The 23693-nt window shown below is 38.0% G+C and overlaps 1 protein-coding gene across 2 annotated transcripts in view; it reads right to left on the reverse strand.

The window, feature by feature from the left end:
• Positions 1-23693, reverse strand: part of STIMATE (STIM activating enhancer) — a 37745-nt gene that overhangs the window by 8878 nt on the left and 5174 nt on the right. For both annotated transcript variants that reach the window (XM_075159223.1, XM_075159222.1), the window contains exons 2-4: positions 9991-10039; positions 8117-8212; positions 4271-4392 (exon numbers count right to left, since the gene is read on the reverse strand). In XM_075159223.1, the coding sequence (XP_075015324.1) occupies positions 4271-4392; positions 8117-8212; positions 9991-10039 (267 nt within the window). The remainder of the gene's footprint in view (positions 1-4270; positions 4393-8116; positions 8213-9990; positions 10040-23693) is intronic.

The raw sequence follows: 23693 nt of genomic DNA on the forward strand, positions 1-23693 counted from the left end.
GCAGGGAGAACAGGGATACTGTCTACTTTTAATTTACCAAGTCTTTTGACAGTCTCCTAATAGCATCCTTGTAGAAAAGTTGGGGAGATATAGACAGGATGGGCGGACATAAAATTCTGACATGAAGGAAAAAAAGCTTTCACAACGAGAGTGGTTAAGCACTGGAGTAGGTTCTTCAGAGGGGTTCTTAAATCTCAAACCATGGATAAACTAAAAACTGGTCTGGACCACGCCCTGAACAACCTGCTTTAGCTTTGAAGTTAACCCTGCTTTGAGCAAGATGCTGGATTATATCACCTCTGGAGATCCTTTCCAACCAAATTTTTTCTAGGATTTTATAAACTATGCAATTCAAGGGAAAAAGTAGAAGTTAACTTTTGGGATAGAATATTTGGGACATTTGTACATTCAAAGATTCACTACACAAACTCAAATTAGAACTTTAAAGTTAATGTTGAAGCCATAAAGCTCTAATTTAATTTCTAAAGTCTCTGACAGTCTCTCTTGAATTCTGATTTTATACCTGTCATGTATAAATTACATGTCTAAAATAAACCAGCAAGTCAGTAGAAATCTTGTTACTGCAAGAAAAGCTCATTAAAACTGAATCTGAAAAATGTTGAATCCTCAGCAGTGACAACTGTAGCCGCATTTTTTGAAAATGCTGGGCAATGAAAAACTAGTCTATGCTAGTGTATACTACTTTCATAAATCAGCCACTTTGTAGAAGCACATTTACAGACAGCTCTTGAACAAAATACCTGTGATTCCTCTATCCTGTAACTTCTCTCTGTTCTTCAAATCCTCAGAAATTTTCTTAAGAAAATGCCAACTCACAGAACTACTCCAAAATAATTTTTAAAAAGTTTTAAAGTAAGGGCTATCTACCCTATATGGCTGCAAGTAAGTTGCTCTGCAAGTTGCAAACAAAAAGCTAGAGGGAAAAGATGCATCAAATACAAGTTTTAAGCTTTGCCGTCTGAGAAGCAAAGACAAGCAAAGAGACCACAGCACGATTTAGTTGCCAATAGAGTTCATTGTCACCAAGAGGGATTTAGTCACCTGTTTTCTACTCGCAGCAGTTAAAGTAGCCTAAGACAAGAAGGGAAGGAGAACGCAGGGAACATTCTTTTCAGTACAGATCATAACTGCTTTTCTCTTTACATACTCAAATATATTAACTGATTCTGCACTTCTATTAAAATCCAGCTGCTGAGGTAATGCATCTGAAAATACAAAACTGGAAATATGAAGACAAATTTAATAAACTTTAAAATTCTGACATAAAAAAGCCCTTGAGGGAGCGTCATGCTACTTTGTTTGTAAATCAGCGTGCAGTGCTGCTTTGCTGTACAAATAGCAACCATTTATGAATGCTGATATTTTGGTATCCATTCTTTCCTTGAGGCACTTCTTATGCTTAAAAACTATCCTCCATATAAAGAAGAGGCTTTTAAAACCAGCAGGACACAGCTATTTTTGTGACAGCTTCAAGTAGTGAATCACCAGGGATCAAGTAATAGAGCTAAGAAGGGAAATGAGCTCACAGGGAGAATTAACTTGAGACAAATGACTATTTAGGCTCTAGAAACACAAACAACATCGTTCAATCACAAGAAGAGACTTGATTTGGGGGGGGGCCTCGTTTGTTTTCCCACACCTGCAAACAAACTGAAATCACACTGATGTCCAGGCTGAGCACTTGACTTTACTACTACAGATAAAATGCCAAAAGTCTCCGATACCTTTCAATGAGCAGGCACCTCAGCACCGACGTATGCTAAATATCCGTATTTATCTTCAAAATACTAAGTGTAAACACACTTGCGACCCCACAGGACTGCATTTTAGTCCCCTCTTCTACCCTACTTAATTTAATTATTTTAAAGAGTCTTATGAAAAATAAGACAAGAGTTTTCTTTGCGCCAAAGTGAAAAATGTTAAATAAAATGGTAATATGAGGGTTTTCACTTCAGAAACAACAGAAGAGGGCAGCAAACAATCCAATGCAACTTGTCCTTTTTAGACAGATTTCTTACATGGGGTCTGCTATTGCTAATAACTTTTCATCTGCTATCTAGTTCTCTTTATACCAGAAGCCTTTCCCACATGATTAATGGAAACACAGATTTACAATACGCTTTTTAATAGTCCTTACGATAGCCTGAATAAAAAACAACACACTAAGGTCAAGCCAGCGCATTACTGAAGATACAGAAAAGAAAGTTAGTCACTAATAAAATGATCTGATATTGGAAAGAGCAACTAAGTACAGAGGCATTATAAAATTTCATGCCTTGCTTATACACACACACAGAAGAAATATTTGATAAACAAGTTTAGGCATTTCAGACCTCCTATCTCAAAATGACAATAATGGATCAGTCGCAGACCACAGCAGAACGCAAGTAACAAGTTCATCTGTTGGTTTTAAGAGCTTAGTTACTGCAGTCACAGATGCCTCATAACTAAATAAAATAAAAACATGTTCATTTTGGAAGTCAATAAGAGATAGAGACAAATTTCAGGAGAGTAAATATATACTTCCCATCCACACAGACTGCTTATTGTTAAAAGCACATTAAAATGAGAGAGGAGAACAGATTACAGAAGAAAAAACAGAATGCTATTAGGAACAAATAAAAATCTAGATTTTGACATGATTACAAGTACCTATCTAAAACTGTAAAAGGTACACCAAGTCTTTTGCTCTGAGCGGAAAGCCAATTTTATATGGGCTGAAAGCTGTTCAAACATCTTGAAATGGCTTCAAGCCAAATCGACAATCAGAAAAAGGGACTTTGGGCAGTAAGTCTCAAAGCTCAGTCAGAAGGCGTAGCTCAGGAATGTCTCAGCTCTTTCCTTGCCCTTTTCCCTTCCCTGGACATTGGTGCTTACTTAATTCCTCAGAGACCCAAGTCTGGGGACTGATCTGGAGGAACTATTTATTTTTCTACATATGGTGAATTTTCTGGTGGTTTAGCTCTCTGAAATCAGTTCCCTGAAGTCAGATGTGCATCAGTTCAAGGAAAAGAGTGGAAATATTGGGCTCTAGCACGTAGGAAAAAAAGCAGATAAACAGGGTTGTAGCAGTGCTGATTTAAACAGCTTAAATGGTCATAAACTGTAGCCTAAAAGATACACGTTAAATCTACATAAATCTAACAAAAAAGCCCTAATGGTGCCCTAATGGTATAAGCAGTTATTTCTCCTAAGATAGATGCTTGTCATCATCTTTATTTTAAATCTCTGACATTAAAGCAAATAGCAATTAATGCTATTTGATTTAATTGTAAGTGTCCCAAGCTTTTAAAGTACTTCAACTTGGTAAGGTCTTTATTTATTTATCCATAATTCTGTCAGCCACTTAGGATCATTAAAAACAAAGAAACCTACAAAACCAAAAAACCTAGCAATGATAATTATGAAACTGCTATGAAAGCTTTTACTTCGTTAGGCAAACATCATTTTAACTTTTTTTTTCCCCAAACCATAGCGGTTTTTTTGTTTGTTTTTCTCTCTGATGAAGAGCCATAGCTCTCTTATAAGTCAGCCTCTCCCCCATTCCCATCTCAAGGAGCTTCAAATGTAATTTTTAGCATTTATGCAGAACTTCCATTCCCAACCAGCCAGACTAAGCAATTTGAAAGTAACGGGTTGAACAGAATTAAATGTTGATGTTGAGTATGTATGATACTCAACTGCATCTGCAAATCCACAATTTCTGCAGATCAGTGGACTTCTGTGGCTAACGTAATGGAAGATAACTCCACAACTTCATGTGAAAGTGATTTCACTAGTCTATCCCTTAGCCTGTACGAAAGACACATGCATTTTTCATCAATGACACAAGCCCTATGGGCAGGAGTTCAGGTGATCATTACTTGAGGACAAGCCCAGGCCATCTTGCCATTCTCTTCACTGAAGGTATGTGGTGCTTTACTTCAAAGAGGGCTGCCAGAACTCTTAGCCTGTGTCTTCAGACAATGGCATGTAGTTCAGTGAAAACTTTAATAGGGAATGACCTTCCAGCTATCATTTATTTAAAAGAGTAAATTTATCATGCTGTTATTTTTTCCATGAGATTAGCCAATATTGCAATTTGTTCAATCACTCCTAAAAAAATAAATATTCAAGCAGAACTTAAAAGAACCCTCGTGACAAGTGAAATATTAAAATGACCACTATAATCACCGCATAATGATTTTAAGATGAGTTAACTGAGATTCCATCCTGAAAGTCATTTCAGTGCAAGAACAGAAACATTTACCATATTCACCAAAACGAAGGGACTCCCACTGCTGCCATTCCACAATGCTGCTGACTGCACGTATACCTATGTAGATTAACAGCATTCCTAATGTGGCATCTAACAAGAAGTTGATAAGGTACCTGAAAGAAAAAAAGTAAAAGAAAACAAGGAGCAAGGGTCCATTTTCTACAAGTTCAGTGCATTTTAACACCACAATTGATAAAAGATCTGTATATATGTTGAGAAGCTACAGTATTGAGAATAATCATTTACCGACTTCTGTAATTACATAGTTAACCTAAAATTTAAATAGTTTTAGAAGAGTCTCAGTATTTTGTTTCTGTCCTTAAAGTTCCAACTTCTATTTTTGTGAACTCTGGTGCATGCATGTGCATACTCCATATGAACTCCAATATTCATTTTACTCCTTTAAATTAAAACCAGATTTCCTTTTTACCATTGCTCAGTTCATTTTGCATGGAAAACGTGAATTTGAACAAAACCAAAGGACTAAAAGGAAAAGAAATAAAAAGAGAAGTTATCTTAGACACCTCAAGGAATTGGAAGGTAAAAAATTCAATCCAAAACACTTCCATTCCAAGGGGGAAAGATACCACAACTAGGCAGTTTTTCTTGCTCAAGGGAGCCCCCCTCCTAGCCTCAACACGGAGCAATGAGCAGTGGAATACCATGCCTAGAGAGTACAGTTACTATCTAGGCCAAATTTCAACTTATTTAGTGTTAGGAAGAAAAGTGATTTACTTTCTTGCACTTTAGTTCTTGTCCAATAAACATTTGAAATAATCAGGAAAAAGCCTTCCCAGAAAAAAAAAACAAAACCACCAAACCAAACCACCCCTCAGTGGACGCACAACTGCTGCACTACTAATTTTAATGTTTCAAAAAGAGCGTCTGGAATCTTACCTATGCTTCAAGAAACTAGAAATTACCATGGGTTTCAAATTAATTCTTAGGTTCATTAAAGGATGCAGCTGAAATTCAGAGCATTTTCTAAGTCAGTTTGGTTTATTTACTATCACTGATTTTAGCTGAACAAAACAGCAGCTGAGAAAGAGCCAGCTATAAGACACATAGTAAATCCCTGTTACTGAGATTCTTATTTGGTAATTCCAAATACTTAAGGTAAATTCTAGAGTCTATAGGAACTTATCTGCAAGGATAAAAATAGCAAATCAGAGACCTGTGGACTTCTGCTGGCTGTGGAGACAAATCCATGTGGACAAAATAGTATCAGAAAGTGGAAAGTAAAAACAGAATACTTGCATTCAAAACAGTTAAGGAGGAGCTGTTTTGACTCTCAAAATCCCATTCAAGAGCAGCTCAAAAATAAAACTGAAGCGGACATGCCTTGCTTCAGGTAAGACTTACCCATAAACTTCCTAAAAAATAGTTATTTTCTAGTAGTTATGTGTCAAATCAGAGTTTTAATGAACGTTGTATTAGACAAACATTAAAATCAAGGTTTAGCGCCTGGCAGAGGAAACTCAGCGATTACAAGTCTACACAAGTCATTTTAAGGCCACAAGGGGCTGCTGTAAGTCCATAGCAGGAAGGCAGCCCTCAGGAGCAGGGAGTAGAGATGTGCCAACACCTATTTCACACCAAATTACAGCTCACAGTGCGGGCCAAGTATGCCTGATATTCCCAAGCACATCAGGCTCACTACATGTAGGCAACATGCTCATTCTGCGATGCACTGCGTTAACCCTGCTCACATGTAGCCGGTGCTCCAGCACAAACAACAAAACAAGTTGCTGCCACTGTCAGATAAATGCATTTGGCGAGAGTTCAGCGAGTGAAAGGCTGGGGTTCATACAAAGTTCCCGGTGTACCGCATACAGCCAGCTGAGTACCCTGCGCTACAGAAGAGTGCTGTTTTGCTCTTTCTATTTAAAGTTCTTCAAACAACAACCCATCTGTCAAGGTGTTTTAACAGATGTTTTATCAGCTTTGATATTATCACACACCCACCTGAATTACAGCACTACATTCCTGTCCTGGTTTCAGCTAGGATAGAGTTAATTAATGGCAACTTCCAATTGTAGTTCTTTCCAAGCTTTGAACCACAATGTTTTCTGAAACTACATTTTCTGGTTTTGTTCTGAAAATAACTCACAAACTACAAAACAGGAAAGAACAGTAAACTATCCATGTTTGAATTTGCTGAGTGAAATTATTATTATTTGAAGTCACAGACAGAAACGTTGCTTTTACTCACAAATTTTGACCCACTTGCACACTTAAGATATATTTTTCCCAAGAAAGGACAAGTGGCTTTGGTTGATACAACGTGCTATTTTTTCTGCTAACAAAGACGACCTGCACCCTTGTCTGAGAAATTATACAGTTCCACATTGTAATTTTTTTATCCTGGGAACAGTGAATAACAGTTCTCTACCTCATCCTCTTACTTGTTTTGTGTCACGTTACACTTACGTGAAAAGTGGAATTTGAAAATAATGTTATGTAGACTATATTAAAACATGTAGAAGAGAACGCATGTGTTAGCAAACCTTTTATTCTGAAAACAGTACACAGCACAAAGTTATTTTTGATTTTCAAATACTGTAATAAACTATTGAGCTTTAGCTTTAAACACTGACAACTTTAGACATGCTTTGGTTAGCTTACTTGAATGTATGTTTTAATATATAAAAATGGAATGAAAGCAATTTGCACCTGCCAGTTTTTAAATCTCTCAGGAAATTCTTAAATCAGTAAACAAGGAAAATCCTACAATGATGCGTGATATTATTGAAACTGTCATAATTATAACTTAAACTTTACAGTTAGTGTGTTAAAATAAATGCATTTTCCCTACCAAAACACTTCGTGGTGGGAAGAGAAAAGCAGTGTTTTACTTGCACATTTGTAGCACGTAGGAACACAAAAGAAATAAGGAAGGAATAAGGGAATAAGGAGGAGGGAGGAATAAGGGAAATAAAACAGGCTTGTGAAGCAACACAACTCAAGCATATTCCTTGAGCTGTGTGGCTCCTTTGTTTACCAAAGGACAACAGTGAGCAGATGCCATTGAAGGAACTGGATTGGTTTTAAAGGGCAAATTACTAAGCATTTAAAAGTAATTTCACAGCTTCTATTACCAGGAATGTGTAAGCTTCTTTGAGCATGAGCTCTATCAGGAACAAACCCAAACAATTACCATTTGCTTCAGGAGCTCCTGTAAAGAGCCTGACAGGGTCTTAGTCATAAAATCTTCAGGTTTAATATACTACGGTGAAATGCTTATCTACTTAGTCACACTGCTCCAAGCGTGACATTGCAAAATTAATTTTTGTACTAGCTGCCTGGGTACTGAGCAAGATTTCCTGCTTTTAACAAAATGAAAATAATACTGCAGTAGCTAATGTAGGTTTTAGAAGAAAATACAAGCATGAATGATTTTTGCCAAATACCCCTGAAAGCAACCTGACTTTATATTAAAGCCTTGCTGCAGTGAACAGTATAGTTGGAAGTCAGTGTACACAACTTTATATTCATTTCTTTTGGTCCCTAGCATGTCCTTCAGTAAACAGCTTCATACTACAATGTGAATCCCAAGTCCTCCATCATTAACTGGAGAGGGAGAAGTAGTAAGAGTTTATCCTAAAATATCTATATACAGCCCAGAAAAAGCTCTCCCAGATCCTGCCAGCCATGAACTAGACGAGCAGAACTCTGATCCTTGATTAACTAAGTTTAAACCACAGGGTTTTGAAAGTGATTGATTTTTACCATGAAAATTGGTTTCTCAGTTATATCTTGCATTATCGTCCATGTACACCATCAAACTCAACCGCAGAACTTTCATAAAGACCAATTATTCTGAAATTAAACACTCACAGTGAACAAGGGTCTTCTTCTGTAAGGTCTGATAAATAGACATTTGCAAAGTGGATGAACAACATCCCTATGGCTTGCTTGGAAGTATCTAAAAACCTGTATAGAGTAAAAACAGTTTTTAAGACACACAAAACTATTAACAACACAGTCAGACATTGCAAATTTATTTTAATTAAAATTCCATCTCCATTATTCATTTTTTCTTCAAATGAGAACACCAGAATGGTAAAGTGTCATGGTATTTAGCTTATTTAACAATGTTCCATTTTAAATTCTGCCCCTTTTTTTCTGGAATATTGCTAACAATAAACCAAATCATACTAACTTTAAACCCCACCACTGTAAATTTAAAGTCTAGGGATATTCTCTTGGTATCATATGCTTTATCCAAGAGCTAATCCTCACTAAACCTAGCTAATAACCTCCTGTAAACAATAAGTATCCCAGCCTTACTAGATATTTCAGCCCTTTTACGTTTATGCATTTTTAGCAAGTTTATGGCACAGACAAAAATAAAATCCTAATCATGTGCTTGTTGGTGAACAATTTAATAGCTGGCTAATGATCCCTTTATCTATAGTATTTTGCTAAAAAGCCAACGTTTCACCTGAAAGCATGAAGTGGTCTCACTGAGTTATATCTAAACAGCTTAGACCACACTGCAAAAGAATAACAAACTTGAAAGCATTATCTCCAAAGTGGATGACAGAGAGAAAATAGTTTGCTACTTACAGGGAAAATATAAAAAACCCACTTAGGTACTGATTCAGTATTGACTCCAGCCCTTACCATTCTTTTATCATCATCCTTTGCACAAAAACAAAACTTCCAATGGATGTTTTATTAAATGTTAAATACAGGAATCGTGTCAAAAGTATTCTGTGGTCTTTTTACAGACCAACACTCATTGTGCCTGTTGTTTCCATGTCTAAAAAGATCCAAACACCCCAACAGATCCAAACAACATTTTATGCCTGAATTCATCTCCCCTCCCTGACAATTTTGTCTTAAACTTTATTCTCTTGCATTCGTTGCACAACATAGAAAGCAGAGTGTGGGAGATGAGGCAGGAAGCCAGTCAGTTACTTATCTAATCAGTACACCATACTATAAATAACAATACTCAAGCCCCAGAACACGATTCTTTGCTTAAAAATTAAAGGCTATCACCACACTACTCAGAATTTCAGGCTGAGGTAGACTGTAGTACACAAAGATTTTTAATTTATTTTTTCAATAAAATAAAGGTCAGGATTAGTTAGGAAAAGCAGCATTGTATGAGATTAATTTAAACCACTGAAGTCTTCAACAACTGGAATGACAGTTCAACATTTACACCAGTCTCAAAACTAGTACAGGTTACATTGGCATTGCTACAATCGAAAAACTTTTAAAAAGTAATAAAAACAAATACACTTCTTATACCTTGTATTCTTTTATGGCTTGTGTCTTTATGTCTTTTACCACACTGTTTTCTATCTTATACATAGGATAGCTACAGAACATGGAATTTTGTTTAAGCCCAGCTGAGAGCTTCTTGTAAGTTTATGCAAGTTTGCAGATGTTCAGATGCATCTTAGGACAACTGCCTTCAGGAGGAAGCACAACTTAGACATTTATGTCTAAATGCACATCTTTGTAGAGATTCCTGGAAGTGTTTAGTAAGAAAGAACTAGCAGGGAAACACACAGAAGATAACTCTTGCGTTGACTCATGTATTTTGGTAACTTTTTTTGTTCCTCACTGTCAGTCACCAATTTCTTGTCATCACTTTTCTTTTTTTTTTTTAATCATCATATGCAAACAATCATTCCTTCAATTTCTAAAACATGCAAGAAATAGAAAATTTAAGAATAAAACATGCAGAAACATACCATATCCTCCAGGGACGTCTTTCATGCTTTGGTTCTCTGAAGCGTTTTACTAAGAAGAAAAAAAAAATAGTAATTGAAGACAATCAGCAACTCCCAAACCAACAAAAATATAGAAAAGTGAAAGCAAATAATTTTGCAGAAACATTACATTCTTTGATAAATTAGATCTTACACAACTGCATTTCACTTTATCAATCTCTAAGGATACATTTTTAAAGAAACTGGCTCCCTTCCGTCACCTTCAAGTTTCTACAGATCCCTCATCTGCCTGCCAATATACCTCGCATGAAAAAAATAATCTATTACCGCCCACTATTTCATTGGCCTTAGCTTTTATAACCGCCCATCCAGAAAATTTAATTTCCAATAGTAAAGCAGGTATTAGAAAAAGCCGCTTCTTTGGCTCACTGGAGGTCAAAAGTCAAATTGGAAAGTATTCTTGCAATAGAGGGGCAATCTATAATATCAGAAATAAATCAAGTGAATTAGTAACAGGACAAATATATTCTCTGACAAAGTATATTTATTTTATGGATGACAAATTAGACTTTTTGGGCAAACTGAATCGCAAGCAGGACAGATTTTTTTTAGTCAGATAATCCCTCCACAAAAAGGCTGATACTTGTCAACATACTAAAAACCTAAAAAAATCCAATATTTTTTAATATTGGATGCCAACTATATGCCAACTATACAAAAGCAAAAAAATAGACAAATTTGACAATTTCAATCTTGATGCAGTTTATAATACAAATTGTTTGGGTAGCTGATAGAAAGCTCCTCTGCACACCCACAAAGGAGGGGCAGCCCGAATCACACCCTGCCCGGCTACCCCCCGGCTACCATCCCCGAGCCATCAGCCCATCCCAGGTCCCTCCCCACAAGCCCAGAGGAGCAGGAGCCCAAAGGCAGATGGGGGAACACAAATTACAGACTCGGAGGAAGGGACGGCTGTCCCCGGAGAGCCACAGCCCCACCGGCCAGGGGTGACACCTATCCTGGGGAACCAGCTCCAGAGACCTTTGGGAGGGAGGTGGTCAGTGCATCAGGGTACGGGACAGGTATGGGACTGCATGAGACTTACTATGGGTTGCTTAGGGGGGGAACAAAAGGTGGGGAAAGGGAAGGATCTAGATGACTCATGGAGGAACAAGTGTGGGAAAATAGAGGGATAAGGGGGATAAAAACAGTCACTCGTACATAAGCAGTGGCTGGTCCATACACTTGTACTGTCTGATCTGCAATTTGTCCTATCTTCTTAGGAAATTCCATTTCTAGACTCCTTCTGGGCAAGAAAACCTTCTTCCCTCCTGGGAACACATGCTCAGCCCTGCCACAGGTCGGACCTGGGCAGGGAGCCGCGGCAGCCTCACCTCTGCTGGATCTGGCCTAATTCCGTAACACAGATTTATTTTCTGTTACAGCCGCAAGATACTAATTCTTTATATATCCCAAAGACAGACCAAAGATAACAGGGTAATGGAAAACCTTTCCATTACGGATGGGTTTTATATATGGGGTTTATGTCCTCCCTCTGTCCAAGGTTCAGTGTCACTCAGCAGTTCCTTCAACATAAGTCTTGAAAAACAATTATTTAGGCTCTTATTTCAGAAATTCTCTCTCAAAAAAAAAAAAGAAAAAAAGAAATTTTAAGCCCTGATTCCCCTCCTCCCCTTGAACTTGCAAAGATTCTGTCTTAAAAGGCACAAAACATAGCATGGATAGGTCAGGCAAAATATCGATAGGTATTTTAATCTGTTTCTCCGGGTATTAGCAATGAATTTAAGTTTCAAATAGGATGCTGTATCTAAGTTACCCTTACCTAGTTTACAAGGCTTTAGAAAACATTTTGGTTTATGAACCAATCAACTTTTTCACAAGTAAGGCAACTTTCCCCAAAGCCAACTGTCCTCATACAATATGGCATTAATATAATTACCCGAATGCCTTAAAAAAAATATAGAAAAATTCACCTCCAAGGTGGAGGGGCAGCATTTGCAGGGAGCACCAGGCTAACAACTTGCCATTTTACTGTCTGTCCTGTTGCTGCTTCTGACAGCAGAGAGAGAAACTGTGTTTCACCCCCGTATAATACAACCATTAGAAATTAAAAAGTGACAAGAGGAAAAGACCGTACATTTACACCAGAGATAAAGTTGTAATAGCAACATTTGCCAGCAGTTTTCTCTGTGAACAGCATGCCATAAATATAAAACTTCTGTTAAAAATGAGCAACACCCAGCTAAGTTAACCAGTTTGCTGTTTATGACAAGTCCTCCCCAGTCACACTATGGATTACTTTAATTAGCGTCATTTTTGCACAACAACAGGAAACCACAAAGCATCACAAAATAAATGCAAGAAACAGAAGTTTCAACTTACTGTGGAGTTTGTGCAAGATGCTTTTCTGCAGACAAAACCGAAATTAAACTGGTAAGATTTACATACTTCGGGAGGGGGGAGGGAGGGAAATTCCAAGATTAGGCTTTTGTCTATTATAAGCCTGTGGATTCATTTCTTTCTCTAAAGTATTCACAAAAAAAATCATTTTGGAAGAGGATATTCAAAACCAACTCAACTAACACCATTTCAAATTTTATCCATACTGAGAAAAAGATTTCAGTCGGTCCGTGTTTCTCTGGCCAATTCTGAAAACATAACATTTCCTTTGAGTTAACATTAAACAGGAGAGTTAACTCTGAAAGCCTCTACAGGTGTCTTTCGGGAATGCATTAAATAACTGATTTTTGGGAATGTATTAAATAGCTGACCACCCCACAAACTTCTACCCCCCCCAATGAAGTGAGACAATCTGTTTAAATGCTTTAGGAGTTGCTGCCTGATGAATATGTACCTGTACACTTGAAAGCCCAGTAGATCCATATGAAACAGTGTTGTTTTCTCAGCTTAGTTTCTTGCAGCTCTATGTCTGTGAACATCAGGTATTCAGGTATTTCTGACAGATGCAGATATTGCCAGGTATTTTCCTACATACCCCTGATGCAGCATCTGGGTTACGCTGCCTACCCAGCACAATATACAATCACATCAGAGCGGTTCAAGTCGAGAGCAATTTAACTTCTCCCCAACAAGGGAGTGTGTTTTCCGTATGGCTGTATATAGCTGGGGAAGGAGTTGAGTAAATTGAGCAAAAAAGCAACAGGCTGTAAATAACCACACTGGGAAGCTCAGGGTCCATAGCGTGTTTGCTATTAATAAATAAATTTTGCAACCAAAAGCCAGCACACATTTTCATATAAAGATTCTGTAAATTTTTTAAGCATCTATCGAGTTGGGGAGGGGAAAGCAATTCTTCCACTCGCCCTGCCCCAAAATATGTCATGATTGTAGATGCTCTCAGCCCCACTCACAGTTTCTCTCGGCAGCCTGCATTGCCTCACGGTAAACTCAGAGACGTGCACTGGTGCGTGTGTCAGCTGACAGATGGATCTCAATCTGCCAACTTCTCACTGTGGGGAGGTGGTACCGCTCCATATGCTTCAATTCAGAGCGTTATACTCGCACTAGCAAGAATTCACCATATATAACATTAATTAACTAACAACGTTCAGAATTTCATGCTGAATTATAAATGAAGAAAGAAGTACTGCTTGTTTATACGTTCCATGCCAGAATTTTTCAGGAAAGGAAATAAAAGCACTTCTGCCAACAAGCATGTGAGCTGCCAGATGGACAGATAATAGATAAGCATATAAGGCAGAGTATTGCTAATGCAAAATTCAAGTTCATTAAATCGTCTTCCTGTTTCATTGAAATTCTAGGAATAATTAATGCCAGAGTACTGTGGAAGGGTTTCTAACAGTTACTTTAACACAGGAGTTTTGCAATCAGTATTCCAGAAAACTGAAGACTCATAGGGAAGAATAAAGGCCATATATAAGGTCATATATAAGAACAGAGAGAAGAAATAAAGTAAAACCTCTCCAAACTGTCAATATGAAAAGCAACACTTGAATCTGTACTTGGAATTCAGGCTTTCCTTCTCTCCCTCCTTTACCTCCTCAAGAAGCCTCACGGGAAATATTTTGCTGATGTGAACCAACTTCAATACGAATTCAAGAACTCCAAGTTTCCAGACAGCTACTCTTGTAGCAGCACAAAACTGGCCCAACTCAAACGTTTGAAATGTTTCTATGTATCATGTATTATTGCATTTCTTAGACACACGTTCTGGCAGCTCACAGTAAGAATCTTTCTGATCCCAGTAAAGATCTAAGAAGATTTCTCTAGCTTATTAATTTGAAATTCAAAAAAAAAAGAAAATAAGCTAAAGAATATTCAACATGTTCAATGTCCTCTGCAGCTGTACTACAATAACACTGCTCTTCTGAGGAGAGAATTGGGAATTTCACTTGTATTTCCAGTGCTTCTCAAAACTTTTTCAAAAATAGGTCAAAGGCAAAGCATGTGACAAAATGTTTCGTTTCATAAACCTCCTACACATTTCTGTCATCAGACCTCAGCAAAGCGACAGCTGAGCTAGCCAAACAGAAGAAGAAAACCAAAAGGAGGAAAGGTTAGCGAGGATAAGACCACATTTGCACATGACATGCAAACCCGCTCACGTGCGTGGGCAGTTCCAGCGAGAACAGAATCAGACCCTTCTCGCAGGCGCACAGGCAACAGGCACGAGGAAACAGCCACAAGTTGCAGCCAGGGAAATTCCAGCATGATAGAAGTAAAAAATTTCCAATGAGAGCAATTAAACTCTGAAGAAGTTGCCCAGAAAGGGTGCAGTGACTTCAGTCCCATAGACCTTGAAAATTCATCTGGACAATTCTCCAAGCAAGGGGGCATAGGCTGGCCCTGCTCCGACCAGCAGGTGACATTTGGGGTCCCTTCCAACCGAAATCGGTCTGTAAGTCTAAAAATCATCTTTCTGTGATATGACGCTTAAAAGCTCCAAGATTTGAGCCAATTACCAAAGGACCAAAGTATGGCTAACTAAAAACTCACACACAGATATGTATGCACAGAATTTAACAGTGAGAAATCCGCTGCAGTTTGAGCTTCCATACAGCGTTATATCACAAGTGTGTTGAATCTCCTCCAGCAGGTTGGCTTTGCTGGGCTTCCCAAATCACGTGTTGCAACCACACAGATCCTCCAACACAGCCCTCTTAGTGCAAAACTGTTGTGATCTGCAGGGTTACTTTCATATTAATTCACATCATTTCCAACATTCAAGACAAGTATTAAAGTTTCCAGTAGAACACTGTTTTGCTAACTATGTATACAGTAACAGCTGAAGAGTTAAACCAAGCATTAGCATCCAAACTCAGAATCAGATGCAGAATTTCACATGGCTACTCTCAGACAACTGAACTATTTTCAGAACATTTGGTTATCAAGAGAACATATGTATCCTAAATTTGACCCTGCAACTTCTAATCCTGTAAAAACTTGTAAAATCAACTACATATGCAGGCCAGATTTCAATTTTTTAAAATTCTGTTTAGGATGACTGTCCAAAACCACTGTTCTGCTTGTTAGTATCAACACTTTTCCTACAACAGTGGGAACCATGTCTGTTATGAATAAGCACATGCACGCTAATAATTCCTGAAAATTCACACCACCATGGAATGACAACTATCCGTGAATTTTATGTTAACTGTCATCTTTATCGTACGTTTGAACTTACCTCCCTTTCCCACTAAAGCAAAGCTTTCAAGAGGCTTGTCTTGCAGTTTCACTATATCCCCCACTATTTTCTTGGTAGCAGCAAAGAGGGAATAAGAAATTACAGATTTCCCCAAAATAGAATTTTTCTTTTTTTAAATTAACTTTGCAAGAAACAACATGCCTAATGAGAATGGGCTAAAACGATCCCTTACAAAAAGGTATACAAATGCATAAACCACACATCACTTGATTGCCAAAAGCTTTTGTGACTCTTCAGAGCTCAGTACCTCCCTATATTCATAGTTTAAAAAAAATAGGAACACGGGGGGTGTGTGTGTTTAAAGAGAGGTAATAAATGTGATTGCAAAAAGGCCAAAAGAACCAGTGTTTTTGGCTTATTGCTCATTTCTCCAAACAAAAAAGAAAAGGCACTATGTTCTTGGTAAGTCAATTTTTTCCCTACTGCAATTCTTCCTTCTCTTCCTATGCCCCATTAACTACAATTGAGATGCTCAAATACAGCATACCCTGAAAGCCTGCTGCTTATTTCCCTACATAAGAACCCCAAAGTTCTTCAGTATATTTTTGCTTAATGACCTACACTTGTCAACACTCTTGGACACCAATTATACTAAAGCAGAAATTATACTGGACTAGAGCAACTGATTTCCAGCTACATCCAGTGATATTGCTGTATTGGAAAGAGATACCAGGAACCATGGTTTCTTCATGATGAAGAAAGTTATGGAATAACTCACTCAAAGGAAAATTTTGTTCTAGTCAATGTTAAAGACTGACATACTATGAAGTGCATGAGCTCACCAGCTTTGCCCCCCTGCACAAAGGATTTTTAAAACTTCTGTAAGACAGAAAACAGTATGAGCCATGTAAGTACCCAACCTCTCTTCTTAATTCCATTGTGTCCTTGGCCTCCATGGTTCTGTAGAGATACGTGTGTAATTAAGAACTTGTCCATTAAAGACGGTCACCCAGGGAGAAACTTTATAGAAATGCTGGACACAATAAAGTTTAATGACCCAGCTAGTCAGTTATTCAGCGGCATCGTAAGGCTAATGATTTAGTGTCGGGACAGCCATGCAGTACCTGCAAAACTGCAGATCTTATCCCAGTCTCTTCGTTCCAACAGCAGCAGTTAGAATAACATTGTGGCTACAGCTTTTAGGCAGCAAAAACTTTGCGATAGTTAAATAGATCTGACTGGCACTCTTCTTAGAGCAGAGAACAAGGGACTTTGTTTTACTGCAAAGTTAAATACATTAGTGCTGAGTATCAGCCAAGCCCAGCTATCTCATGACCAGGGCTCTTTTGTCTCAACACAGATGACATAAGATGATGGAAAATGATGTGCCAACACTGGATTTCACATAATTTATCAAATGGGCACCAGTGCTTGCTGGATAAACACTGGAGAGTTACAGTTACTGGGAGTTACCTCTGTAAAAACATTTCCTTCCCACCTGTTTCCACACCCAGCTAAAAGCCTATCTGTAAATTTTGTCCCTACAAAGGTTTTGTGATAGCTAAGGGAACGGCTATCACAAAGTGAAGCTCCCTTTCACAGTGCAGGGAGGAGAGGTCAAATCATTACCAGAAACAAAAAACCAAAACCAAAACCAAAACACTCCCGCCCCCCCCACCCCGCTACCTGAGCTTTGGAATAAAACAATGTTGGTTCCTCAGGAAGGGCAGGCAAATGCATTACCTGAGGTTGGTGAGCTTTTTATTCCTAACAAGTACACATTTTAAGCTCAAAAAAAAAATTCCCAAATGCTTAGCTTGTGAAGATTGGCTGGGGGACACACAAATAAGTCATATTACCTGTCGCATACAACTCAGTCTAAGACAATTTCACCAAGGCTGATCTCATGCATCCTGGTAGCACATGATAGCGTGGTTCTGACAGAAGCATTAACTTGGCTGTCAATAAAGGAAACAAATGTGTCTTAGTAGAGCATGCAGCCGAGACACACCACATCAATAGTCATTGTAATTGAGCTGTTTTCCTTCTTTTTTTAAAAGGTAAAGCTTACTTTTAAAATAGCTAAACTAACTTAGCAAAGAATGACACAAGTTCTCACTCTCAATTACTAACCTATTTTCTATTTCCCCAGAGAGAGCAGCACTTTAGAAGTCAGAAAATGCATGTAATACACACTATGCAAACAAAAGTATTCAGCCCTTTACTTCCTGGAAGACATGCCAATGCTATAGCAATACTAAGAATACAGGGTTGCAAGCAACTGCTTTAAGAATTCTAAGGAAAACAGCACAAGTAGCTTAGGAAATATTTATCCAAATATTAAAGTTATAAGACAAGATTTGATCTTGGAGACAGGCTTTTGTTATCTTTGCATTTAGCATACCTAGCACTGTTCGGTCCAGGTGTGCTCTGTTTGAAAGGTCATAATAAACCACAGTTTCCCAGCACTCTCAGAGACGGAAGCATATGCTATTGTTTCCTCAACAGGTATGAGACAGCTGAAGCAAAGCCAATCTAAGCCTCCAGTACTAAAAGTGCCTGTTACAGCCTTCTTGTAAACGCTTTTATACTTGGAACCAGGTGTTATTAAAAACTACCAAAAAAAAAAAAAAGGTAGGTTGCTAGAGAAAGAGACAGCTCATTCCTACCATGCGATGCATACATCTAGTGAGAGCTGAAAAATACATTCTGCTGCGTTCAAGTGGATTTTTTTTCCATTAAAAATAAGAACGATTTGGGAAACATGAATTATTTAGTACAAAACAAACAGAATCAATCCACATTAACGTGCACTAAGCAGCAATTTACGATTCACAACACCATTTTCATGTACAGCATTCACAAAATCACTCAATAATACATGAAGCTTTCCTAATGTTATTAGTATGACAACAGATATCAATGAACTTTAAGTCATTCAAGCCAGTTGTTTTAAACCAGCCCCTGGGAACTGACAGAACTGCCAAAGCACAGCTACAAACTCACTCATCATTCATTAAAACATTAATTAAGCCAGTAATTGTAGCAGTTTTGAAAGCAGAAAGCAAACCCAAAATATAAGTTCAGATATTCACAAAAAGAATGTAAAAGGAAAACTGTGTTTCCATTTGTACAAAATTATAAACAGCAAATATATTAAATCAAGGAGGCCAAAGGTAGACGTATACTATATGCTTAGAGTCCATTTAAATTCTACTTTTGATTACCAGATTCATTCTTCCTAGGCTGCTGAAGCTATCAAAGCACTGAATTGCAAGCAAGACACATTTCACATAAACCAACTGTTTTAAAAAGAACAGAAGATATACAACCTACTTTCATACACACTCTTAACACATGATCAAGTATCATGAAAGGAGTCAGCAGCCAATTATGCAGACTTCTTTGATATAACATATCTAACAACTAGGTATTCACTGCATAAATTAAATTTCTGAAATCAAGATGAAAACATGTAATAATTTCCACGTGCATGAGCCTTCTTTTTAATGATAAAGCTTCATACTTATTAACATTTGTGTAAGTTTCATAAAACCTTCACAACACCAAAACCTAATGCCAGCACTAAAAACAACTGCCATAAGAAAGCTCGAGTTTTTAAGATCAGACGAAGGAGGGTGGGTTTTTCTTCCCCCTGTTTAATTTTAAAGCTCCTTAGACTATTTCATCTTCTAACATAACAACTCCTTGCGAAGAAAGCATTAAAACCCTATGAATATAAACTAACATAGGCTGCTAGTCACACCACCCACCTCAAAACAAGAAAGGTACGCTGGAAGATGTTGCATAGTAGCTTTTCCAGCATAAGTAAGAAAGTAAGAGCAATTATTCTAAAAAGGAATTAGAATTTTAGAGCATAGTATCTTCAAAAATTATTAGAGACAGAGGATATATGTTGTTAGTTATAAATAGTTGTTTGTAATTTTAATGTCATTTTTGTTCCATGGAAAAAAAAAAACTGTATTTTTGACAACCAAAAAAAAATACCTCGAGTGGAACAACAAAAAGCAAGCGAAGGTTGTTTCTGTAAGTACTCATTCAAGGTGACTGGCTAGCCTGTCCAAAATTGCTAAGATGAACCCTATAAAACAGTATTTGGCCAAGGTCTGAGCATTCAAGCCCAGGACAATGATTTCTTAAGTTTTACAGGTTACCAAACTGATGTCAGTCCTAGAAAACTTACTGTTACATTTGAAACTCTTAAAGAACTCCTCTCTCTAGTTCACCTCTCACCAACAATTTCTAGTTACTTCCATTGGTTCATCTCTTTCAACAGAGTCAGTGGAGCACAGCAATGGAGAGACCTCTCAAACAGAAAAAGTATACAAATAAACTTGACACAAATCTTCATGTCCTGAGCACCTTGCAGGCCAGCTGCTTCCCAAGTCCTCCTGAGCTCTATTTAATGCCCTGCGACCAGATAAAACAAGGAAACATAGCACTGTATTCCTCTTCTCTCAGGTGAGTCAGTACATATTAATCACTACGAGAGGAGGAATGGTTGGTCTTAGAATCTGGGGTAGCCAAAAACGTAACAGATGATGATCAAAGTCAAAACATTTCAAATTACAAAAACATCTGATTATTAAAAAAATAGCAACATCTAGAGAAAAAACCATCATGAACAATAGAAAACACAAGTTTAATACCTTCCTTGGGAGGTAGCTCAGCATGCCTGTGTGCTAACTTACACCTGGAACTATGAATCCGAACCATGAATGCGAGCTATGAGGAATCTGAACTGTGAATCCATTTTACCAGGTTTTCATCCTCAACATTCATTACGTATGACAAAATATGTAAGAGGTTATGACAATAAATATATATAAAATGTGTGATTCAGGGTCAGCAGTAGAAAAACAGGTCTTTGGTATCTTGAACAACAGCGTGAACAAGTTTAATCATCCCTGATTAAACCCTAAAACCTCATCCCTATACCATACCACCTGCAAAGGCAGTCTCATGCAAGCTCCAAACTTATATTCAGTCTGCCAGTGAGATTTAACATCCTAAGTTTTGTAGGGAATACATTTTGCTGTGATCAAGAAATCTTTGAGAATGTGAAGCACTTCCTACCAGCAGGCATGAGAAAGCAGACCTGATTTTTCACTTCATCAACAAAATCCACACAGATAAGACCTTGTTAAATACCAGTTTAAGAATGCAAGCTTCATTAACCATGAAATTAATATCACTGCAGAACACAAAAATGCACACTGTGTATTTGTACAAATCAGCTCCTTACAAATTTAATTATAAAACACTAGTCAAGAACACATTCATTATGCAGTTTACAGTTAAACAACAGTCTAGCTAACAGCCAGAAGTTAGTTCTAATTAAACACAGCTTTAGAGTTTCTGGATAATTTATCATTTTAATAGTTTACAAATGTCAACATAACTTATCCTTTTTCCTAAATATTTCATAATGTGAATGACATGCGTAATTATACTTAGAACAATCTTATTATCTGGAGTACAATTATATCCAGCAATCAGCTGAGTAATAAGAAAATGCAATACGTTCTGAGCCAACAAGACAAAGAAGGGCATCAGACAACTGTTAATGAAAAGTGCAACTTACTTGCAGATTTCAGATTATTTGTCTAAAATGGTACCTTTTTTTTTTTTTCTTCTTAACTTTTACTGGCATGGCATTTCAAGAATAGTTGCTGCACTTAGTGACACTAAAATATTAATAACCTGACACAATCAGGACATTAAGCCACCCAGTAAAGTGCTATTACAATCTATATCCAACAAAGAATCAGACATTTTGCAATCAGTTTTAATCAAAAAAACAAGGAAATGTAGTTTAAGCAGGACTAAACGTTATGAAAACATGTTTCTCCTATTGCCAGTAAATGCAAAGACACATACCTAACTATGCTACAAAACAAGATCGGTATTCTGTTTTCAAAATAGAAAACAATTCCAAAATTTTTATTCCTAAATTCATTTCAGGTTATTTGCTTCACTTAAGAAAGGATCAGCTGAGCAGTTCCTAACACTATTATTACTTGCTTTTGTACAACATGAAATTTGTCACCAAGATTTATCTTTTTCTGGAGAGCTTGCAATGGAATTTATCCCAGCTAGATATCTCATGTATTAAAGAGTACTACAATATTAGCACAGTAAAAGAAAGCAATTTACTTAGCTAATTTACCCATGTGGTTGCATTTTTTTTCCTGCTACGGCTCCTAGTGCATCTCACATTTTTGTCTCAAACACGGATAAGGATGTCACAGAGACACTGAACGGCCTGATAATTTATTTAAGACCAACAAGAAGCAGCCATAATATAGATGCAAGCGATACCTCACCATCTGGGGATAACAAAACACTTGATCATCATAAGGCATAATTTACTTGGCCATGACCAAAGTGACCTCACAGGGCTTTTCTGAGGCCTGCAGCCACAAGCAGACACTTAACCTGCAGAATAATAGTTACTATAGCCCACTAAGATACTGGTCATTACTAATTACCACGGATTGGGCCCGAAGGAGCACGAGGATAAAACGCCTGCCTTCTACTACCATCACCCCATCCTATTTCCCCCTTGGCCTCCGGCCAGATGGGAGGGGATTGCATCCCCCCTTCACCTCAGCCAGCCAGCCAAACCTGCAGCTGACTGTCCAGTAGGAATATTATTTACTGTACCTGTGCAGCACTGAGCTAAAACCCCACTCTGAATCCAGGGGAAAGCTCCCCGGGCAAGGGGAGGCTGGATGAGGCTCGGCCGCCAGCTTTGCCTGTCGCCGGAGGAGCGGAGCGCTCCCGGCTCCCGGCTCCCCGCTCCCCGGCTCCCCGCTCCCCGGCTCCCGGAGCTGTCCAGGGTCCTCCCCCGGGGCCCGCCTGCGCCCCGCACCGCGGCCTCGCCGCCCAGCGACCGCTCGCTTTCCGATGGAAAAGTCCTGCCACTTTCACCTTCTGGGTTTTTTTTCCACCTTTTTAAAAATTTACTCTCCCTTCGCTCCCTCCCCAGATCGTGCCCTTTAACGTAGTTCAATAGCGTGTCTCACTAGTCCTCCTCTGCCCTGAGGGATTCATCCCCACTGCTGTGATACCCGAACGTGGTCCTTAAAGCCATTTCAGACGGCCTAATAGCAGGTAATCCCCAAATACACACTGGAGTGCAAGCTCTGCATATATCTGGCAATTCACCAGCAACATGTACTTGTGAAGAGTTCTAGGAAAAAGAATAAAGTGTATTCAACAAAGTGTGATCCAGTGTGTAAGTACAATGCTGTTCATATTTTCATAAATATGAAATGTAACTATTTGTGATTTGGAACTTCTGTATGAGACAAGTCTTAAAATCAGTCACACAAAGAACATTTTCCAAGGTGGTCCTTAGCAATTCACATGAACACATACTGCATCACTCAGAGCAAATACATGCAAGGATGGGATATTATCAAGTCCGGATAATATCAAGTCTTTTTAAATAATGCCTTGATTAAAAAAACACCTTGCTAGCAGACCACTGCCCTACACCTTAGGAAACTGCCATGTAGAATAAACTTGTGCTGCTACTCAGAAGCCTGTCTTTCACTGCTGATGTTGCTGGGTATCAAAGTCAATTTCTGCCATTTTCTCATTTTTTAAATCTGCTGAACTAGAAAGAAAATTGCTATGGAAAACAACTGAAAATCATATGCTTTAGTTCTTTTGTATCTAATACTTTTCTTTAATCTGACTTTTTTTTTTTGAAAGAACACTGGAATTACTTTTCATTCCTTCTCAAGTCCCTGCTCCCCAGAACATTGTTCCCCATAATACTACTCCCCTATCTTGATGAAAATATGAAACCATTCCTCTGAAAAGTGTATTTTTGCTAAAGCGTTTTGAATTCTACTAAACTACTTACTAAGATAGCTTATTATATCAAGAAGGTTTCATTTTCCTTGCATGGCTTATCAGATGGGAAAACCCTGCTGTAAAGTAAACTGATGTTAAGGATGTAGTTTTTAAGGTACTTCCTTCAAGACACTGCAAGCAAAGAGAGGGCCTTAAAAAACAGAAACAATTCTTATAGATCATATTAATT

Source organism: Calonectris borealis, chromosome 10, assembly GCF_964195595.1.
Source record: "Calonectris borealis chromosome 10, bCalBor7.hap1.2, whole genome shotgun sequence".
Taxonomy (NCBI): domain Eukaryota; kingdom Metazoa; phylum Chordata; class Aves; order Procellariiformes; family Procellariidae; genus Calonectris; species Calonectris borealis.